At 56.4% G+C, this 21716-nt stretch overlaps 1 protein-coding gene and 1 long non-coding RNA gene across 2 annotated transcripts; one reads left to right on the forward strand and one right to left on the reverse strand.

Moving 5' to 3' along the window:
- Nucleotides 1-12472: 12472 nt before the first annotated feature.
- Nucleotides 12473-21601, reverse strand: LOC118497912. Its single transcript, XR_004900427.1, has 3 exons — nucleotides 21376-21601; nucleotides 13901-14702; nucleotides 12473-12870 (listed from the first exon to the last, which is right to left on the reverse strand). It is a non-coding gene; the product is annotated as an uncharacterized LOC118497912 (long non-coding RNA).
- OCM2 (oncomodulin 2) lies at nucleotides 13935-15655 on the forward strand. The gene is made up of 3 exons (XM_028528849.2): nucleotides 13935-13995; nucleotides 14590-14722; nucleotides 15384-15655. The coding sequence occupies exons 1-3, from the start codon at nucleotides 13935-13937 to the stop codon at nucleotides 15526-15528; spliced, it is 339 nt and encodes a 112-aa protein (XP_028384650.2). The 3' UTR covers nucleotides 15529-15655.
- Nucleotides 21602-21716: the final 115 nt, after the last annotated feature.

The raw sequence follows: 21716 nt of genomic DNA on the forward strand, positions 1-21716 counted from the left end.
TCTCTCTCTCTCTCTCTCTCTCTCTCTCTCTCTCTCTCTCCCTTCCCTCTCTAAAAATAAATAAATAAAATCTTAAAAAAAAAAAAAGATCCGGGACCCCCAAGACCAGTCTCAGGTTCAGGGACCTTCCAGAAGGACTCGGAGAACACAGCAAAGCCATTCCACTGACGGTGGGCCAGACAGGTGGATACCTGGAGAAGTGCTCCAGGCTGAGGGGCCAGCACAAGGCTGCCATGTTTAAAAGAAAAAGAAACAGGCCCTGGCTGGCGTGGCTCAGTGGATTGAGTGCCAGCCTGGGAACCAAAGTGTCTCAGGTTCAATTCCCACTCAGGGCACATGCCTGGCTTTCAGGCCAGGTCCCCAGCAGGAGGCACATGAGACGCAACCACACACTGATGTTTTACTCCCTCTCTTGTTCCCTCTCTTCCTCTCTGTCTATAAAAATAAAAAAAGAAAAAAGAAAGAAAGAAAAAAAACGGAAAATGACAAGTGTCGGCGAGATTGTGGAGCCGCTGGAACCCCATGCGCTGCCGTTGGGAGTGGAAAACGTGCAGCCGCTGTGCAGAACTATCGCACGGCCCCTTCTGGGTGTGTCCTCCAAAGAATGAAAAGCAGGCTCTCAAAGAGATGCCTGTACCTACATGTTCGTGGCAGCATTTCTCACAACAGCTGCAGTGTGGAGACGACCCGAACGAACACTGATGGTTGAGGAGGCGAGCGGAGGGCGGTCTGCACGTACGAGGGGAGATTCTTTGGCCTCGAAAAGGAAGGCGGCTCTGACACAGGCCGCGGCACGGATTCACCTTGAGGACGCTGTGCTCAGTGAGCAGGCCAGGCGCGAGAGACCAACAGTGTGCGGCTGCACGTACAGAAACACTTAGCGTTGTCAGGTTCCTGGAGACGGAGAGCACAGTGGTGGCAGCGGGGGGCCACAGGGAGGGGAGGGGGTCGCTGGGGCACAGGTACAGAGTTTCAGGTTTGCAGGAGCTCTGCGGGCGGGCAGTGCTGCTGGACACTGTTAATGGGGTCAACACCATTGCCCCGTGCACCACAAAACGCTCAGGTGGCAAATTTTACGGTGTGTGTATCTTAACGCAATTAAAAAGAAAAAAGATAAAGTGAAAAAGAACTCACTGAACTTGAAAACTTAAGCACAAGACGCCCATTCATACATCCAGTGGAAACCTGGAAATCTGCCCACCCGAGGGGCAGGGAGGAGCTTCAGGGGCAGACACGGGCAGGCATTCTTTCGGGGCCCGAGACACGGAGCGCCCTCCGCTGACAAAGAGGGGACAACCCTGGACAAAGAGGAAATCCCACCCTTTAAAATGCTTCCCGTAAATATCAGAGTCTACCCCGTTTCTGTTCATTCTACCCAAAAGGAAACATGAGCAGTGGGGCACAGGGTCCTTCTTCCCCAGGCCCTGTCCCCGAGCGGCAGGGACCCCTAGTAGGTCCCCTGGGCTCTCCACTGCTCAGCCGGGCTCACCCTGCGTCCTGGGGCGCAGCCCAGCACTCGTCTTCCCAGCCCTTGGCTCTGGGCTGGAGGAGAAGTTGAAACTTGCTGCTTAAAGCACAAGAAATTCGGGCTGGCTGTGCACCTCGCCCAGATCTAGCCACTCACCCTGTTGCGTCTGCAGATACTGTGTGCGTTCTCTCAGGATAACGATAGCGAGAAACAATGACTCCGTGCGTCCAGGTGACGCGGCCCCATTCAGAGGCCAGGCCCCCGGGTCTGCATCCGGACGCAGCTTACGTCCCGTGAAAGTGGGAAATCCCACAGGAGGGGCTCCCTGGCTTCTCGAGCACCCGGGGGCCCCCAGCCAGGTGTGCCCAAAGGGAAGCTGGTGTGCGGCTCCCTTCGTTCCGGGGAAGCTCAGTCTGGGGGGACAAGTGTGCCGGGGGAGCCGCCGTCAGCAGGCCACACCCCTGCATGAGGGACATGGGTCACCTCCGCAGGACTGGTTGACCCAGCGGTGCCTGCTTGGGGTCAGAAGCAAAGACCAACCGGGACCCCACAAGAACTGCTGTCCCCGGCACACACGGCGGGGGTGGAGTGTCTGGCACCCTACCACACTCAGAGGTCAGCCCCGCACCTACACAGGCCCCTGCTGAGCGCTTCCGTTCGGAGCCCACCGCCGTGAGCACACGCACGGGGTGGGTGGGAAGCGCGGAGCGTCAGACTTTCTGCCCCAACGCCCAGGGCCCCCCCTACCTCCCAGGGCCCCTCCTACCTCCCAGGGCCCCTCCTACCTCCCAGGCCCAGCCTCTGGCTCCTGTTGCTGGCACTGCAAGGGCACGTCCTCCTCCCACCCACTCAGAGGGACCTGTCTGCCCCCCCCCATCCATGTCAGCGGGAGGCTGACCTTCCTCAGGGCGATTGCCCTGTCAGTGTGCAACTAACAGTTGATGTTTGGGGTGACTGGGGTGCCCTCCTGTGTGCATCTTGCGTGTAGAGCCCAGGGCAGTTAGCAAGTGTGTCTCTCTCTGTTCAGGTGGAAAGTCTTCCAGGAGAAGCGGCGAGGCCGGACAGCTCAGGGAAATAGGATACATGGGGTGGGCAAAAGTAGGTTTACAGAGTGTATTCTTTTTTTTTTTAAACATCAGCGGGTGGGTGCCTCTCACGTGCGCCCTACTGGGAACCTGGCCCACAACCCAGGCATGTGCCCTGACTGGGAATTGAACCAACAACCCTCTGGTTCACAGGCTGGCGCTCAATCCACTGAGCTGTGACAGCCAGGGCCAGAGTATATTCTTGTGTTATTATTTGTTAATTATTGTGTATTTCCCACATAAACAACTTCTGCCCACCCCTGTAAATGGGGCTTTTGGCCTGTCTGAACTGCATAGTCAGCTTGGGTCCTGGGGGCAGGAGGGGGGAGACAGTCAAAGGACACCCCCTCCCACCTCCCCATGGGGGGAGCCTGGAGTCCTGGTCCACTGCTGAGCAGGCGGGCACCGGAGAGCACCTGGGCAGCTTGAAACCTGGGTCATCCCTGTGGCCAATGCCACGTATCTGCTGGTATCTACCAGCAGCCGCTGACCGGTGTCTTTAACAGGGTGCCCTCAGAGGCTGCAAAACAGCCCCCCTGGGCCAAGGCCAGCTTGGAGAGTGTTTTGGCTGATGCACAGAGTTTGAAAAAAATTGCAACTGTGCATATTGAAATTTTTGGATATTATGTATGAAAAAAATCTGCATTTTTAGAGTCTGCTGAAAGGTCAGAGTATCTGCCACACTGAGCCCACATTTGGCCTGGCAAACACCCCCAGACACGGCTGTCCCCCCACGTAGAGGGGGCCCCAGCGGCCGTGGGCCTCTCCCCTGGGCCCACGTGGGCTCAGGCCCTGGGGACACGAACACATGTCACCCCTGCTCAGACACTGCACTCGCGCCTGAAGGGCGTTGAAACCAGGAAGGAGCCCTCGGGGCCCAGGGCCCGAGGTTCACTGCGGCTGTGTCCCAGCCGGTGGCGTGGGGGACACTTTCCCCCTAACCCTAACCCTCACCTGGCCCTCGAAGGGGAGCGGGACGCGGCACTTACCTGCCACAACAGGTCACTAGGGCCTGGTAGACAGGCCAGCAGGAGGCCGGAATTCCTGCAGGAGGGAGTCCCCGCCCCGCCCCGCCCCCCAGGAGGGAGGGGGCGTGTGTTCTGGTAAGAGGGTCTGGCCTGGATAATTCGGGACGTTCTTGTTCCCGAGTGAGAGTAATGGAGCAGGAAGGCAAATAGGACTGCACGGCAAGAAGGGCCTGGGTGAGGGGAGCCCGCTGGGGGCGTTTTTCCGAATAAGTGGAACCGGGGGACGGAGGTGGGAGGCTGGCGCCTCCAGGCCAGGGTTCAGCACCGCGGACAGCGGCGACCCCTGGCGGACGGTCGACGCACGCGTCCCTTCCCTCTGAATTTTACCGCAAAACCAAGGAGAAAATGATGGGAAAGCTGGGTAGGGACCAGACCCCGTCCAATAAACACAATGTGTCATGTTAAATGTCTCTCAAAGCAGCCCTGTCATTACTACTATTATTGTCATCATCCCTTTTCACGGTTGAGGAAACCCGGGCTCCGAGAGGTGAGGAATGAATCACTCACCGCGCCCCCCGGCTGCGCCCCGGGATTGGCGCAGCCTGGCTCCCCGGCCTCCCCCCACCCACTCCGGAAGCAAAAGCAGGTCCAGCAATGCCACCCCCGGGACGATGGACAGTTATCCAGCCTTTGAAAGGACCTCCTGACACCTGCCATGGCATGGGTGAACCTCGAGGGCATCCTGCCGAGTCAAATGAGCAGAAATAAATGCTCCGATCTGTGGGGTTGCCCCCGTGTGGAATGAGGTGCCTGGGGGAGGTTGGCTCATAGGCACAAAGTGCAGTAGAAGAGGGGGTGCAGGGCTGGGGGAGCCACAGGAAAGCCAGCGTTTCGGGGGCAGAGTCTCGGTTTGGCGAGATAGACAATCTGGAGACGGTGGTGGTGACGGCTGCACAACCGCGTGAGTGTGCTAAATGCCACGGACTGCACACTTAAAATGATTACGACGGTAAATTTGATGTTTTGCGTATTTTATCACAGCTGTTAAAAAGTTTTTAAAAAAAGCGAAAGATAGGATCACCTCTCTGCCGGGGGCCCCCGGCCCTACCCCCGCCCCACAGGGGAGGCCGGCGGCTTCTCCTTGAGGAGAGACCTTGGTCCGGGAATCAGACACGTTCCCACGGCTGTGCTCCCCGGAGGCCCCTGAGACTCGGAGGGACTTTGCCAGAGCTTCAGTTTCGGGAAACACATGTTCGCACTCCGTTCGTGTGGTTCGCTGCCCCGCCTAGAGCAGCGAACGAATTGTTACTATGTGACACCAGATGTAGCCTCTGACGGGTCTTTTGCGGCTCACAGATGCCGGCTGCAGCCGCGTAGCAGACTGCTGTCTGCACGGGGAACCCCAGCCTGCCCTCCCTCCGGTGCCGGCGGCCGGCATTCTGCTTCCTGTTCACAGGACACCGGCCACACTGTGCGCCTCCCGTAAGGGGACTGACTCTGTCTCCGCCCTTCTGTGCTGCTGGCTCACGTCTCTCAGCACCGTGACCTCAAGGCTCGCCTGCTCCGTGTGCAGACCACAGTGTGCGGGCCACGCCGTCTGTCTGGGGATCACCGGCTGCTCCCGTGTTTTAGCCGCTGGGAACGGTGCTGCTGGGGCCATGGGCGTCCTAACAGCTCCCCCAGACCTGGCTTCCCCCTGGCTGGGGTCCGTCAGGAACTGCCACAACTCGAAGTCAGAGAAGCAGGAAATTCGGGGAAGTTTCCTTTGAGGTCAGGAAGTACCGCCTGCTGATTTCCAGACTCGGTTTTGGAAGAGGACCCTTTGGTGTGTCTTTGAACTTGACCTTGTGAATGTCCAGACATACTCCATACACAGAGTAGGGAGAATCCTGTGTCTCACCAACTGCTGTGCACCCGTGTCCCATCCGTGCCCAGTCCTCCCCCCCACCCCCGCCTTGTAAACGCTGGATAATAAAGCAAACCCTAGACGGAATGCCATCCCCCGTAAATGCTTCGATGTGCATACGATGTGTTCTTTTAACAAGACCCAACATCCGCAGGCATTCCCGAATACACAGAAGGAAAGCCTGCTGTTACCTGTATAGAAAACTTTGCACAAATACATACAAATTTATAAACATCTCACGTTGCCCTGCAGATACGGGACTGAAGCAATTAAAAATTTTATCCGCGTGGAGAACAAAAATCAGACAATTACACCGTCACTGACAGATTGGTGTGTTTACCTCACGTTTACGTGTGTACATTTCTTTCATTTTCCGAGAACGGGCAAGAGAACAGGATGCCGGTATTGTCCGCACCCGTTGGTTTAAACACAGAGCTGACCTCACGTTCTCTGCGTGCCCGGGGTGCTGCTCAAGGGCTGAACTGACAGTCTCCTGAGCCCCTGGGTGCTGTCAAACGTGTCCGACTTCCCAAATTTACTTCCCTCTGTTGCTGGGGTGATTCATGTTCAACAAAAAAACACCTCGGCCCCAGGAGCTCAGGGATGGCCTGACCACCGCCCACTACGCTCACAACGTTCTAAAAGGCACTGGCTGTCGGGCCGGGTGAGGACAGGCGCTGTCCCCTGTGTGATGAATGAGTTGGGGTTCCCTCTTCCGCTCTGTGTCCTGTGACGTTAATGCCACCTGGCATCGCTGCTTTTATTTGGGGAACAACTGTGAATCGTTAGCAAAGGCTCAACTCCCTTAAGAAACAGAACCAGCAAGAACACTCCCCGGGTCCCGGCTTTCTAGACAGCGTCCTCCCAGCTCGCACCCGGATGCTGAATAATTTAGCCTTTTGGGCAAAGTTCTCATTAGAATAGGTCGAAACATGAATAATTCAGGCATTTGCGAATCGTACCGCTCAGCTGTGCTGACACTGGCCAAAAAAACACCTTCGGCGTGTACAGAAGGGGCCCCAGGTGACGGGATCGGGTGGCCGGGTCATGGTGACACCAAATTTGGTTAATGGGAGTCCCAGGTCACGGCCAGTGGTGTCAAACTACCCACGGTGCCTGTCACATTCTGCAGGTCGTTGAAGTCTGAACTGTCTCCCGCAACTAAAATTCCTCCCCCCAGGAAATCACACGCCACTCCTGTAGCTCTTCCTCGCTCTCCCTCACTTGCCCAGACCACTCTGCCGCTCCCGGAAGCCCGGTGTGCCCTCACTCCCTGCAGACTGCCCGCCCCCTCCCTCGCCGAGGAACGGGAACCCTCAGAAGACCGCCTCGGCCCCCCCAGACCCTAGCAGCCCCCCGTTACCGGCCTCTGCAGCCCACCGATGCTGCCTCTCACCTTCTTCTATAAGATGAGCTGGCCGCGTCCTAACTCTTCCGGCTCCTCCGAGTGTCAGCGGACCCCTACCCCATTCGGTCTCTCCAGGACATCACCCCACGACGGCCCCTCCCTCTCCTCCACCCTCAGTTTTTCAGGGCCTTGTAGACCTTCCTCACTGACTCATAAATGTGCTGTTATGGATCCTATCTTTGGGATTAGCGCACAGTAGGGATGGCAGAGCAGCCGTCTGAGTTCGCTCGGGCGGCTACGACAGAGTCTCTCACAGGTGGCGGGGGGCGGCTCGGACATGACAGACATTCATCCTCGCCGCTCTGGAGGCCGGCGGTCTGATACCCGTCCAGGGGCAGGCGGAGCTGCCGTCTGGGGAGGGTCCACTCTCTGGTTCCTGGACAGATGGCCGGCTCCTTGCTGCTTCCTCCAGTGGCAGGAGAGAGGAGGGAGCTCTGGGGCGGGGGGAGGGGGGCGGGGGTCTCTTTAATAAGGACACTAGTCCCATGCACACGGCCCCACCTTTGTGACTCAACCCTCTACCGGAGCCCCGACCTCCTAACGCCATCCCTTCCCTTTCCGCAGGGAACGGAGGGGCGGGGCGGGGTGGACCCGAACGTGCAGTCTGGAGCATCAACACGTGAAAAGATACTTAGCGTCACCAGTCGTTAGGGAAACGCAGACCCGGAGCCCCACAAGGTGCCACTGCACACGCGGGAGAAGGTCCCGGATGGAGAAGACCGACCTCTCGGAGCGTCGGTGAGGGCGCTGGTGCGGGGCCCTGGAACTCTCCCTCCCTCCCTGCCGCACGGCCGGCCTCGGAGTGAACAGGCACGCGCTGCCCAGGGGCCCAGCGGTTGGTTCTCCTGGGGTGACGGGCTCCCCTCCTGAATTCACGGTTCCCTGGAGCGCGGGCCGGCTGCGTGTCACAACGTCACAACCGCCATGCAACCCGGCCGCTCCGCTCCAGCCTCCTCCACTGCACAGCCGGGACCCCCGAGCACACCCGCGCCCCCCCCCCGCCCCGCCCTGTGAAGAGCAGCCACTGGCACAGCCGCCGCCCCCAGGCAGGGCAGCCCAGTCTATGTCAGTGGCTGGGGGCCCCCTCCCCCCCCCCCAATTGCCCCCTGGGCTTCCACGTCCAAGGAATTCTTGGCAAGAAGCTTCTGAGCCTCCCCCCCCCGACCCCCCCCCACTAAAGACTTGTCCTTGGAACCACAGCGACAGAGAGCGTGTTGATGGCTGCCAGAGGGGAGGGGAGTGTGGGGGAAGGGGTGAGGAGGGGAGGGGAAGCACACGGAGGTAGTTACAGAGTAGCCACACGGGGATGCAAAGTGCGGCATTGGCATCGGGAATGCAGCAGCCGAAGAACCTACACACGGGCCCCACGGACACGAACAAGGGTGTGGGGGTGCCCTGAGGGCATGGGGGGTGCTGGGTGGAGGGGGGCAAAGGGGGAAAATTGGGATGACTGTGATAGCATAATTCATAAAAAACATGTTTTAAAAACCCTGTCCTTGGATTTTTTGCCATCTGACCAACTCTGGCTTCTCTGATCCATGTATGGATTTTTGGCCAAGGGCGAACCGCTTAGGGGAGCCCCAGACTGCTCAGACGTGCATGAAATGTTAGAGGAGAAAAGAAACAAAACGCCCCAGAAGGCTGATTTTTTCATGAACGGGAAATGTGAGCGTCACCGTCTCAACTTACCGCTGGGCCGGAGGTAACAGCGGTTGACGGACACGAAGTGAGTTAATTAAGGAGAAATCGCAACTAAACCCAACGTCAGGAGAGAGGGCTGCCGCTCCGCCCCAGGCCCCCCTCTCTGTGTGCTCCGCCCCCAGGAGGCCGGCTCTGGGGGCGGGGGGTGCTCCTTGAATTGGGAAGACATCCCCTCGAGAATCAGACCCCAGGGAAAACCATCCAAACAAACCCCACAAACTTCCAGGAAGGGGTGCTGTAGCCGGGAGTTCTGGGGACCTCAGAGCCAGGTCCCAATCCAGGAGGCTGCTCTAAAGCCCCAGGCCGTTGTCCAGACACGGCCTTGAAGGACAGATGGCCAGGAGACGCGGGCAGCCAGCCTCGCTCTGCCTCTCCCAGCCGTCAGACCCTGGGGAATTTATCCAAGCTCTTAGAACATCAGGGTTCCTATTCATTCACTCAGTGACTTATCATGGAGTGCCTTTTATGTGTCTGGCACGAGGAACGGAAGTTATTAATTGAAATAATTGGCTATAAATAAATCCTACGGGTGTGGAAGTAATAAATATGAGTGTATATGTCATGGAGCCAGCCCTTGGGATCTCACTGTGTCGCTGTGAGATGACAGAATGTATGTATACTGCCCTGGCTGGTGTGGCTCAGTGGATTGAGCACCAGCCTGCGAACCAAAAGGTCCCCGGTTCGATTCCGAGTCAGGGCACATGCCTGGGTTGCAGGCCAGGTCCCCAGTAGGGGGTCATGCGAGAGGCAACCAGCTGATGTTTCTCTTGCTCATCGATGTTTCTCTACCTTTCTCTCTACCTCCCTTGTCTTCTCTCTAAAAATAAACACATAAAATCTTTTCAAAAGATTCCAGTTTTTTTTAAAAAAAAAAGCAAAACCAGAATGTATATACATTGGTGTCTGTCCCTAGTTCCTGGCTCCTCAGACCCTGGTGACGTCCTGAGTGGTCAAAGCACGAGGAAGGCCTCTCACTCACATACTGGGTCTTTGACTCCGGCGCCTGATACGGAGCTCCTGAGCCCCTTCAGGTTTCCTGGTGTCCCTTAGGAAAGGACAGGCACAAAGGGAGAAGGTGGCCGTGTGACGACAGAGGCGGAGACTGGAGTGACGCAGCCACCAGCCAGGGGATGCCAAGGACCGCCGCGAGCCCCCGGCAGAAGCTGGAAAGGGCGGCAGAGGGTCCTCCCCTACGGGAGCCTTCAGAGGGAGACTCGGAACCCCCTGACTCAGACTTCGGGCCTCCAGAACTCGGGACGACAGCTTTCTCTCTTTCTCAGCCACGGGTCGGCGGCGCTTGGCTGGGGCGGCCCTGGGGAAGTAACCCCCGTGGGCTCGGAGAACACCCGCCCCGCTGGGCTGGAGGTGGTCCCAGTGGGTGCGGGTTGGCCAGTTAGGAATGCGCTGCAGTGGGTCCCGAAAGAGATGACGGCCCCTTGCCCCAGGGCGGGGACGGTGAAGCTCGCAAAGAGGATGAAGTTGAGGAGTGTTTAGGGGGCGCCATCTGCTGAGAGAGTAGGAAGCGGCAAACACGTTGAAAAGTGGGCCTCAGACACGTTCAAGAGATTTGTCGCCGACGAGGCGGGCACAGGTGGCAATGACACGGAGGACAGGCCAGTGAGTGAGGGGACGGGTCAGGCCGGCACGGGCAGAGCGGTCACAGGGCCGCGCAGTCAGCAGGGCATCCATGTCGGGGGGCCTCGAGCGACACTGGGGGTTTGGACTGCAACGGGGGATCAGCCGGAACAGCATCCAACCTCCGAGACACAAGCGTGACCGGGGGGTCCAGGGCCACCGGCCGCAGGGAAGCCCCCCACACAGCCTGCCTTCCCCACCGCAGACTTGGCCGGCTGATCCCAGCGTCCGCGCCCTCCCCTCCGGAAGCCCCCACCAGGCCGGCAGAATGGGCACAGGTGCGGCCCTCCCACGGTCCCGGGGCAGGGGCGGGGTTCACTCGGAGGCCTCCCCAGAAGTCTGAAGACCTGCGCTCGGTCCGTGGGTCCCCGGAAGAGCCCTGGGAAGCTGGCAGAGCAGGTGCGTCACTCCTGTTTCCAAGGGGAACCCGAGGCCCGGGGTCCCGAGGCCGGTCAAGGCCAGGCTGGGCTCCAGTGGAGATCGACGTCGGGTCTTCTTTCTGCCCCTTCCTGGGGGCGGCGGTCAGTTGGTGGCCAACAAAACGAAGCCCGCTGAACCAGCCTTTTTGGTTGTGGTAAAACACACATAACAGAAAACTTGCCACGTTGGCCATTTTTAAGTGTAACACCTGTGGCTTTTCACGTGGTCGTGCGACCCTCGCCGCCATCCACCCGCAGGACTCGCTCACCTTCCCACACACAAGCTCTGCGCCCAGCATGCGAGCCCTCACCAGCCCCGCCCCCGGGCCCCCAGCGCCCGGCACCCACCGCTTGCCATTTCTGTGAGCTCATCTGCCGCAGGTCCCTCCTATTAGTGGAATCATACATTACTTGTCCTTTTGTGGGAATCCACATTTTTACCCCAGATTGCACAGAACGGAACTCAAGCTATAATCTTGGCTGCCTTGTTGATTCACATGACATTTTTACTGGGTCTCTGCTATCTTTATTCTCTACCAGAAAAACAACATGAAAATCTGGAGTGTCTTGGTTCACCCATATGCTATTTTCATTTAAGCGGGCAGATTTTTTCGATGTTTTTGTTTTTTTTTTAAATCTCTATGGACAATCATACACTCTTCCATGGGGAAAAAAAAAGGGACTCGGAGAGTTTCCATGGCAACTAAATGTCAGAAACCTGAGGCGAAACTCTTGAAATTTATTTTCAGAATCTGTTTTTGTAAGAGTGGGCAAGAGTAGATGCCCACTGATAATCCTATTTTCAAGTTCTTTTGGGTGGTTTTTACGTTTCTGCTGGTCCAATAATGGCTGGGTCTCTAACTGGGTCAGGCGCCGTGCGAGTGGGCGCTGGGCACATGATGTGGGCCGGATGGGAACGGTGCCGCCCTGCCACCTGGTCATCCAAGGAAGGCCGCAGGGGCCCTGGCTGGCCCGGGCGGGCGGTGACGGCGTCACCCCAGCTCGTCACGGTTTTTGGGCTGGATCTCCAGTCAGGGCACGTGCAAGAATCCAGCACCAAATGGACAAAGAGCTGAAACAACAAATCGAGGCTTCTCTCTCTCCACCTGCCCCCCCCCCCACTTCCTCTCTCTCCCCCAAATCAGTTTAAAACAATGCTGTTAGGACTTCCCAGAGAGCCTCCTCCCCGATGACGCTAGCTAAAGTGGGATGCAGGGATACAGATTTGGGGCAAATTGACGATGACTATGCAGGTCCTACCACACGGCGTCCGGGGCCTCTGTCCAGAGCTCCTCCTGGCCGTCCGCATCTGAGCCCCAGATGTTTCTGATTACAGCATGGAAATGGTTGTTGACCTTTAAAAAACGCATCCGGCAAAAAGGAGAAAAAGCTGACACGAACCTTGAGAACATGATGTTCAGTGAAGCAAGCCAGCCGCCGCCAGACACGTACACTGTGGCTCCGTCTGTGAGGGGTCTCTAACGCGGTCAGACGCCAAGACACAGAGAGCGGAACGCTGGTGGCCAGGGGCTGGGGGCAGGGGGCGTGGGGAGCTCTGGTTCAGCGAGTGCAAGAGACAGCTCCGTTTCGAAAGAGGAAAAAGTTTTAGAGAGCCGTTGTGCAACCACGCGCACCCAGTTAACGCCGCCGTACTGCAGGTACACCCCAAAATGACTAAGCTTATAAATTGCATGTTAAGTGTTTTTACTGCAATTAAAGACAAACGTGCAGCACAGCCCTGCCCGTGCAGGGGACGCATTAACGCCTGCCCAGAGCAGGAAGCACCTTGCAGCCTCCAGCCCGGGCCTCGAGTTTTTTCTGCAGGTTTTAGCTGTGGGGTTAGGAGCGGTGGGTGGTTCGGTTCCCCCTCACTGCCTTTTCAGGGTGTGCAATTTCAGATGCCGCTGGGAGATATCGAAGTCGAGGCTTTTTTGGGAGAGTCATCTACCCAGTGCCATCTGTTTGCTGGACAAGTCCCCCATGTTCCTGTGACACACGGATTTCGAGTCTCAACTCTGAGGCTGGCCTCCCGCGGCCACAGGTTTGCAGAGGCTGACAACAGGTCTGCTTCAGGTGGCAGCCACCGACATCCGGGGGGCCCTCTGTAGCTGACGGAGCACCCCCACACGTGCCAACCTCGCTTCGGCCTCTGCATGCTCTTCACCAGGCCTCTAGTGTCTTCCCCACGCTTTGCCAGAGGGGCTCATTTGCAGAATCGAAACCTTAGTGAAGGCTTGTTGAGGTTTGTTTTAAAAAATTGGCTGTTCCCACCCACATTCCCTTGAGATATAAATAGAAAAAAAAAAAAAACAGGTTTAGTTAGCAAGGCGAGACATCCGAGCTACATCCACCTGATCCTCGAAGAGGAAATCTAAGAGGTTCTTACTATCACTTTTTCAATCCTATATAAGGTAGGTCAGCACGGCAGCAAAAGCACATCCGTCTTTTGCTTCCTTCGACTCTTTTTTTCTGATTCTTCTTGGGGCAAAATCGAAAACGGTGAGTAGCTGGTGGTCCTGCCAGACCCCAGACTCTTCTCCCTACGTGCGATCCTATCAGGCTGGTGCACGCTGCGCTCAGATTTCCCTTCCCCCTGGAGCGGGCCCCTGGGAAGACTCTGAGGTGCAGCCGACAGTGTCTCTGGTTCCGTCCCTCGGGCGAAGTGGCGTCTCTTCCACAGAAGGCCCACGCGCAGCCCGAGCACTCCCCTTTCTCACCGGACTTTGCAACTTGAGTTCCTCCGGCCAGCGCAGGGACGCGCTGGCGTGATCACCGCAGCATGGCTGACTTCTGAGCGGTGTGCAGAGGCCTCTGTAGTGACCGATTCTGTAAACACGACTTTTACACGAAAAGGAAACCACGTCGGCCTTTAGGTCGCGCGTCTAATTTTGTCCTCGGGGCGTCTCCAGGAGAGGGCCCTGAGACCAAGGGGGCTGGGATCTGTTCAGTGTTTGGTTTTCCTTTGGATATATTTTTTTTAAAGATTGCATTTATTTATTTGTAAAGAGGGGAAGAGAGGGAGAAAGAGAGAGAGAAACATCAGTGTGTGGTTGCCTCTGATATGGCCCCCACTGGGGACCTGGCCCGCAACCCAGGCACGTACCCTGACCGGGAATCGAACCTGTGACCCTTTGGTTCACAGCCCATGTTCAACCCACTGAGCTACGCCAGCCAGGGCCCTTTGGATGTTCTGTCTCGTCACTTCATACCACGCTTGTCACGTTCAAAACACTCTCAACGAACGTACAGTTTCCGGGGGCCCACCGGGGGGCACTGCGCCCAGCCGTGCCTGCCCCTGCTCGCCGCTTACCAGGTGTCGCTCGCCCCGTGTGCACAGGTGGACGATGAGCATCACGGACGTCCTCAGTGCGGACGACATCGCGGCGGCCCTGCAGGAGTGCCAAGGTACAGCGCGGCGCCCGCGGCGCCGGAGGGCTTTCCTCACGCGCTCGCCCTTCCGGCAGAGCCGCAGAAAACTCATGGGATCGGGGGATGAGGCTGTTATTGATTACCTAAGGCCACGGGGCTATGAAATCCGAGCACGTGGCGGTGACCTTTCTGTGAGGCTAAAGACACCGACAGCGGAGGAGGGGACTGGCAGCCGCCACGGAGCTGTCTGACCCCCGTGGCTGCCGTCCCCTCGCCAATTAGGCCAGTGGTGCTGTTGCCTTGGAGACACGGCCCGTAAAGTGGGTGGGGTGGGGGGCCACGGGGGCGGGGGGCAGAGGGACAGATGGGGTGCAGAGGGACAGCTGAGCAGTGGCGGCCAAGAGGCGATGCCCAGTCTCGGCTGCTTAAAAATCTTCCACCAGCCGCAGCCCCCTCTGTCTTTGGAAAACAAAAACCAAACAAACATAAAACACCCCTTCTTTTGAGTAGAGCACCCCTGTAGCTCGATGACACGGTAAGTATTTTGAATGACCCACGTTCTCAGCACCTCGGCCCAGACACAGGATGGGGTCCGCCGGGCACCGGAGTAACCCGCTCTCTGTTCTCCAGACCCAGATACTTTTGAACCCCAAAAATTCTTCCAGACATCAGGCCTCTCCAAGATGTCGGCCAGTCAGGTGAAGGATGTGTTTCGGTTCATAGACAATGACCAGAGTGGATACCTGGATGAAGAGGAGCTGAAGTAAGCTCTGCCCTGAGTGTGCCTGGCACTTCGACATTGGCGCCTGGGGCTGGGGTGCGGGGGAGGCCCGTTTGCTCCGTGTCTTTTCAGTGGCCGGCCTCGGTGCCGGCCATTCAGCAGGGCACCGAGAGAGGGGAGGAGCCCTGGCTGGTGTAGCTCAGTGGCTTGGGCCTCACCCGGCAAACCGAAAGGTTCCCGGTCAGGGCACATGCCTGGGCTGTGGGCCAGGGCCCCGGTGGGCGGCATGCGAGACGCAACCGATCGGTGTTTCTCTCTCACATCGTCATATCCCTCCCTGTCTCCCTTCCTTCCCCCGTCCCTAAAAATAAACAAATACAATCTTTAAAAAAAAAAGGGAAGGACCTGAGTCAGTGGGCCACACATCTAAACACAGGCATCTAAGATTGGAGGTGCACAAATCCACTCGTTTTAGGGGTTTTCTTTGGTAAATGGACTTATCAACAAAACCCCAAAAAAACTCAGAAACAAAATGCTCACTAATACTCTCTACAGTGAATGAACCCTCTGCTGGGTGAGACTTTGCCCGGCTACGCAGTCTGCTGCGAACCCATGCCCAGTTTGGGTCGACAGAAAGAGAAAGGGCAAGTGGGGAGATGAGTGGTCTTCCGGCCCCTTCCCCGAGGTCTGCGCTGTCCCACAGGTTTTTCCTCCAGAAGTTCGAGAGCGGTGCTAGAGAGCTGACTGAGTCGGAGACCAAGTCCCTGATGGCGGCCGCAGACAACGACGGAGACGGGAAGATCGGGGCCGACGGTATGTCCGTGTCCGCCCGTAGCGTGAGAGGCTAGCTCGGGGGGCACGCGGGGGGCCGCGAGACCCGCCGGCTGTGAGTTCGAAGCCCCCTTTCTTATCCTTGCGGAGCCTCAGTCTCCTCACCTGTGCAATGGGACTGAAGTGAGGGTGCAGGTGACATGGGGAGAGGCCCTGACAGAGTGCCTGGGGCGTGCCGTACCAGCTGGCCCGCAGGTCACGGTCTGTGAACCAGAAAACACCCTTCGCCCGACTAGGGCGCTAGCGAGTGGCCTGGCCCACGAGGTGCGAGTCAGCCAGATGCACCTCAAAACGAGCGTCAGGGGTCTCCACCGAGGTGCTTGAGCCCCTCCGAGTAAGAGAAGGGCCGGCGTTCTCAAGAGTGTCCCACACCAGAGGGTCTGTGGTCTAGGGCAGGAAAGCCTCTTAGCGTCCAAGAGCTTTAACGCGTGTGTGTACTGGACAGCCGTCCACCAAATGGGCGGTGCCGTCGGGGAACATAAGCCAAGTCAAGAGGCATTTACGGAGCCTTCTGTGTGCGGAGCCCGGCGTAGCTGCGAGGCTGTAGAACCGGTTCGGTCCGACTTTGTCACACCACCCGCGTGCTCTTCCGCTGCTCCGTGCTCGCCGGTGCAGGAGAACCTACGCGGGGTCCTTCTGGGGTATTAATTTGAAATTAAAAACTGCTACTTTGGATCCTTATTTTAAAAACTTAATCAGAATGATGCCGCTATCACTTACACGGTGGGAGGTCATGGAGCTTCTAAAAATAACTCGGGGAAAAAGTGGTTTAGGCAAGGGAAGATTGATTTGTTTAAACCTGACCATGCAAGACTTCCGAATGGGCAAAGCTTACTAATAAATATGAAGTAAGTCTCCAGTTTTCAGTTCCTATTTATAGCATCCACACATCATCATCATCATCATCATTATATTATTATTATTATTATTATTATTCTCTTTTAGCAATATAAAGTTTCAGGGGTATGGTTATAGGGTTCAAAGAGAAAATTAGTTCAAAGTACCACCCTATTTACTAAATGTTTCCTAAAAATGCAAAACATAGCTACAGAGTAGACAAAACCTCCCCCTTCTATCTTAAACCGACCAGACGCAAAGTTCAAAGATCACGGATTTTGATGGGCCCTTGTCCGGAGTTTGCTCACCTCCAGAGAGAGAGGACTGGGGGGTGGCTAGTCCTGGTGGGAGGGGCTCCGCTGCACAGCTAAAGCCGCGTGGGCAGTCGGGTCCCGTGGGAAGATGAGGCCACGTGGGCCTGCAGCGGTGGCAGGCGGGATTTCTCCCTGTGTGCCCTCCGGGGCGCACCCATCACCTGGCAGTTCGCCCGTTCCCGTTCCCCTTCAGGACGCTCACTGGCCGCAGCGGGCCGTAAAAGTCCCGGGCCATCTCCACTGACCCTTGTTCTCCCCCCTTTTGTTCTAGAATTCCAGGAAATGGTACATTCTTAAAGACCCGAGACCATGGAGATAAGACACAATCAGCTGGAAGGCCTCCAAAACCCCAGGAACATGGGACACCCCACCTCTCCCCCCTAATTTATTTATTGTCGTGCCCCCCCCCCCCATGCTCGAGCGTGCGTTCTAGCCAGGTAACAGAGTAGACTGTCGACCACCCCGACTCCTCGGAGGGGGGGGGGGGGCGTGCCCTGACGACTCCCGCGAGGCCCTCCGCAGACAAGGCCTTCAACAGCCCTCCAATAAAGACGCGTTTCTCGTCGTTGCCGGCGTGTGGGTGTGGTCTTTTCCCCGACGGGAGGTGGAGGAAGGCCGTTTGGGGGCTTTTGGGAAGACGTCTGGCCTAAGGGAGCAACGTTTGAGCCGCGTGTGAGCAAACGGGAAAAACAGACTGGAAAAAAGTCACGGACGGACGAGGGGCATTGCAAGTTAGGGTTTTCTCAGCGATGTATCCGCGTCGGAAATTAATGGGAAGGGATGTTGGCCAGCACGAAACCACGCTTGCTGATGTGTTTTCTGCGGCTGGGCATTGGATTTCCGCGGGAGGGATTAAAGGAAAAGGCAAACGGTCCGAGGCGAGAAGCAGGAGGCTACCGTGCGCGGTGGGGCTAAGGAGGCTTGCTGGGCTGGCTGAGCACAAAGAGACCCATTTTCAAACTTTTTTTTTTTCTTCTTAGAAAAGCAAGCCACCAGAGAGAGACTGGCCTGCCCTGACCCAGCCTCCCCGCCACCTCCCTCTCCTCTTTCTCAGCCACTATTTTCCTGGCTCGTATCTGACACCGCCTGAACCGATTACACCGAGAATCGCCAAACATTTGAGGCGAGCCTGGGGGTCCTGTTACAGGGCTCTCATTCGGGTGGGGCGACCTCAAGCCAGGAAACTCTCATTAGGCTCCTTTCCAGGTGGCGGTGACGGCTGCTCTCTCCGCCTGACCCCAGGGGCTGAGGACTCCGGGGAGGAACGCAGGTGTTTTCCTAGGCGCCCCTTTAAAAACTCACACTTTTTACCCCAATACCTAAGCTCACAAGGGCCTGGGCTCTCCCACCACACTCAGCCCCTCAGGGACCTTGAACCTCCGTCTTTTTGGAGGGCAACGTGAGAGCAGCGTTTCAGCGTGAGGGGCATGGACTGCTGGGGCCTCGAGGTGACTGTACAGGGCCTGGGTCGGCACTTTCTACGTTAATAACTGTGTGTTTGTTCCAACGCGCGTCAGAACGAACTCAGGCGTGCACACGCAGTTGCCGTGCTCTGGAATGAGGCTAACGGCAGTGTCAGACGCTGCAGCTCGGGGAGCAGTTCGGAGAAGAACAAGAAATGTTAGAGACGGGATTCGGGGGGCACAGTCATAAAGGCAGTTTCCAAGTGAGTCAAAACGGGGGAACCCAGCTTGAAAACGAGGGACTCCTTGGGGCATGGCCCGCTCCCGGCACTCCCGGCCTCTCCTCGCCCCGGCCTCCCCTGCAGGAACCAGCCTACTTCCGCCCCGCCCCCAGCCCCAGCCGCTCCTGGGGCGTGGAAGTGCCTCCCAGGTGCGTCTGCGAATCCCTCGGGACAGAGGCCGCGAGACCGAAGAGCCTCGATCCTGCCGGCAGACCCCACGCTGCCCGCACCTCCACCTCGCGGGAGGGCACGCAGACCCTCCCCTTGTGCTTCGGAGTCACTGCGCCAGCCCCTCTCCGCTGGGGGGACCTCCGAGGAACCCCCGGTGACCCGCAGCCCGGTTCCCACAGGCTGCGAGCTTTTCATCAGTCAATCAAAAGCCGTCCAGTGCCCTTTGGGCCAGCGAAGGCCACCCCGCCTCCCAGTGGAGGTGAAGGCCGAGGGTGTCGCTCAGAAGGGCATCTGTGAAGGCGCAGTGGCGGGAAGGGGGACGTGGGGCACCCACGGGACACGATGTCATTGCGTCACACGGATGCTCTGGCCACTTGGAGGACAGGCGTGGACAGGAGGGTGAACTGCCGGCATTTCCCACAGGCGGAGTGATGATCAGCTGTTCGTGCGTGCTGTGCATTCCACTGTCTCAGAACTGCGATTCAAATCCTTTTGGCCCATTTCAAATATACCGATTTTTCATTCTCCCAACCCAGTGCTAGGAAATTAATTTTAGAGTCTCTGCCTATTGGCAAGGAGAGACAAGAAGTGGCAAAGACGACGTCTCTCTGAATGTAACACTCAGAAAGTGTCGGGTGGCACGCCTGAATGAAACAATCTCGTCTTTACTCGCATCCACTTTTAACCGTGTTGTTCGGATGTCAGTGTTTTGGGGAGTGGGGGCAGGTCTCCCGCCTCTGGGTGCAGGTAACAGCGGCTCTGGGGGTTTGATCATATTTGTTGATCAGCACTGCTTGTTTTCTCAGTTGTTTTTCTAGTTTTAAATGATTACAGAGACATTAGCAATTGTAAATCTTGGGCGAAGTATGATTTGAAAACAAATATTTTCAAAAACTACCCAGCTTTCAGCCCTGGCTGGCATAGCTCAGTGGATTGAAAGCGGGCTGGGAACCAAAGTGTCACAGGTTCGAAGTCAGGGCACATGCCTGGGTTGCAGGCCACGGCCCCCAGCAACCACACATTGATGTTTCTCTCTCTCTCTCTCTCTCTCTCTTTCTCCCTCCCTTCCCTCTCTAAAAAAATAAATAAAATCTTAAAATAAAAAACTACCCAGCTTTCGTCACTATATAAATTTTCTATGAAGCAATTCATTTCTAAATGGGTCCTATTCAGCACATACCTCACAGAAAAAAAAAAAAAAAAAAAAAACAGCAAAAGGATATACAGCAAAACGTTAACAGTATCATCTCCGGATGCTCGAGTTACAGAACAGCGAGATAAGACCGGAGGCTTTCTAAAGAGCGATGACAGAAAATTAAACACAAAGAGAGAGAATTTGCCCGATTACTGCCATGAAGCCAAAGTAACAATAAATTCTGATTCTTAAAAACTTTCACCCCACGCTCGAATTCATGGAAGCCCCGCCTACTGGTGTGCTCCTGAGATCTCCACTCGTTCTTTTTAGACTCAACTGCAAATGTGTACACCAAGCAAAAGTTTTAAATGTAACATACCCAGAGTCAAATCAAAACCGGAGAAAACCCACATAAAATCCCAACAGTCCGGAAAATGAGCAAACACCCGAACGACTTTATTTTCGTCGCTGCTTTCTCTGTTGACTGATTTGCCAATGACCACCGACCGACTCCAAGACGGCACGCTCCCAGCAATGAAATGGTGCGTTCTGGCTTTGAAATGAGGGTCTCCACGGCACCGTCGGTTACAGAGCTGTTATGTAGCCGTTATTCTTCCTGATTATAAAATAGGGAAGCAACAATGGGGACAATTTCTACTTATCATTTCGGCTTGCAGTTTGGTAGAGTACTTTACAATGGAATGCAATACAATCTCAATGGCAGCTTCATGAACGTGTGTAATTGTTGGGGCTGATAAGAATGATTGAAATACTTCAAACGTTATTTGGTAGTTTGCTTCAGCACAGCCCATTTAAAATATATGTCTTTTTAAATGTACGGGCTTTCACAGCTCCTTCCAGCTCAAGCAAAAAGAGTAGCAAAAGAGCAACACTCTCCAAAACGCTCGTCGGTTTGTGCAGGTCTGCACGCCTCATCGGCGATTCTGTGCAGCGACTGCAGCCTCATTTCGTGTGAGGAGCGCTGTGGAATCCAGTTTCAAGCAAAAAACCTATCTCCTGTCTCCTCCGCTGATGCTGAGGGATGGTGTTACCTTGCAAACACTCAAGAGGACAGATGAAATTGGAATCACCAGGATTGTTTCCACCGGGCCTGCTAATTTATTCACTGCAAAAGCTATTCATTTACATAATGTTGAAACAGGTTTCAAAAAGTAACTTTTTGGGGGTGGGGGCAGGGAGCAGATTTTGACAACTTTTTTTTTAAAGACTTTATTTATTTTTTAGAGAGGGGAGGGAGGGGGAGAGAGAAAGAGAGAGAGAGAGAAAGGGACATCAATGGGCGGTTGCTGGGGGCTGTGGCCTGCAACCCAAGCATGTGCCCTGACTGGGAATCGAACCTGCGATGCTTTGGTTCACAGCCTGCGCTCAATCCACTGAGCTACGCCAGCCAGGGCGACATCATTTTCATGGGACTTCTACGATGCATATATGAATTCACACCTTAAATTATTTTTAAATTATAAAGTATCCCAAGCATTCAGATGAGAACACACAGCGACATGAACCCCTGCATGCCCACCCCCTCGCTTCATCAAACCTTGGCATGAACTGTCTGGTGGCTTGGTAAGGTGCCAACTAGCTGAGGCCGCGGATACCGGTTAGGGTGGCCCACGAGGACGGTTTCGCCTGAGATTTGGAGGGAGGGGGTGCAGCAGCAGCTGGGGCGTTTACTCTCCAGGGGGCGGTGTGGGTGGTTACTCACCCTCAGGCTCCCCTCCTCGGGGTGGGCTCCTTCTTCAGCTCCCAGTGCCAGGCAGGTGTGTGTCTCCGTCTGTGACAAAGGACACCGGCTTTCCCTGGAGGACACCCATCACACAGTGGGGGGCAGTGGGAGACTGACGTGAACCCCAGTCTGTCCTCGCAGGTTCCGGCTTGTCCTCGCTCTCCCCCGATTACATCCGCCATTGCTTCCTGGCTGCTGGTTCTGCTGGCTCTGCCGGCTTGGAGCGTCGGCACTGGCGGGGGGCCCACCAGGCTGAGCCCGGGAAGCCGGCCCTCACAGGGGGCCCACACCTGGAAGACAGACAGGTGTGTGCAGGGGTG

Source organism: Phyllostomus discolor, chromosome 13 (assembly GCF_004126475.2).
Source record: "Phyllostomus discolor isolate MPI-MPIP mPhyDis1 chromosome 13, mPhyDis1.pri.v3, whole genome shotgun sequence".
Classification (NCBI taxonomy): domain Eukaryota; kingdom Metazoa; phylum Chordata; class Mammalia; order Chiroptera; family Phyllostomidae; genus Phyllostomus; species Phyllostomus discolor.

Excerpts from the sequence above, each read along its gene's own strand:
- OCM2 (XM_028528849.2), top strand. The coding sequence starts at position 13,935 with ATGAGCATCACGGACGTCCTCAGTGCGGACGACATCGCGGCGGCCCTG. Across the intron at positions 13,996-14,589 it reads GGCCCTGCAGGAGTGCCAAG|ACCCAGATACTTTTGAACCC; the intron begins GTACAGCGCGGC and ends TCTGTTCTCCAG. Across the intron at positions 14,723-15,383 it reads CTGGATGAAGAGGAGCTGAA|GTTTTTCCTCCAGAAGTTCG; the intron begins GTAAGCTCTGCC and ends GCTGTCCCACAG.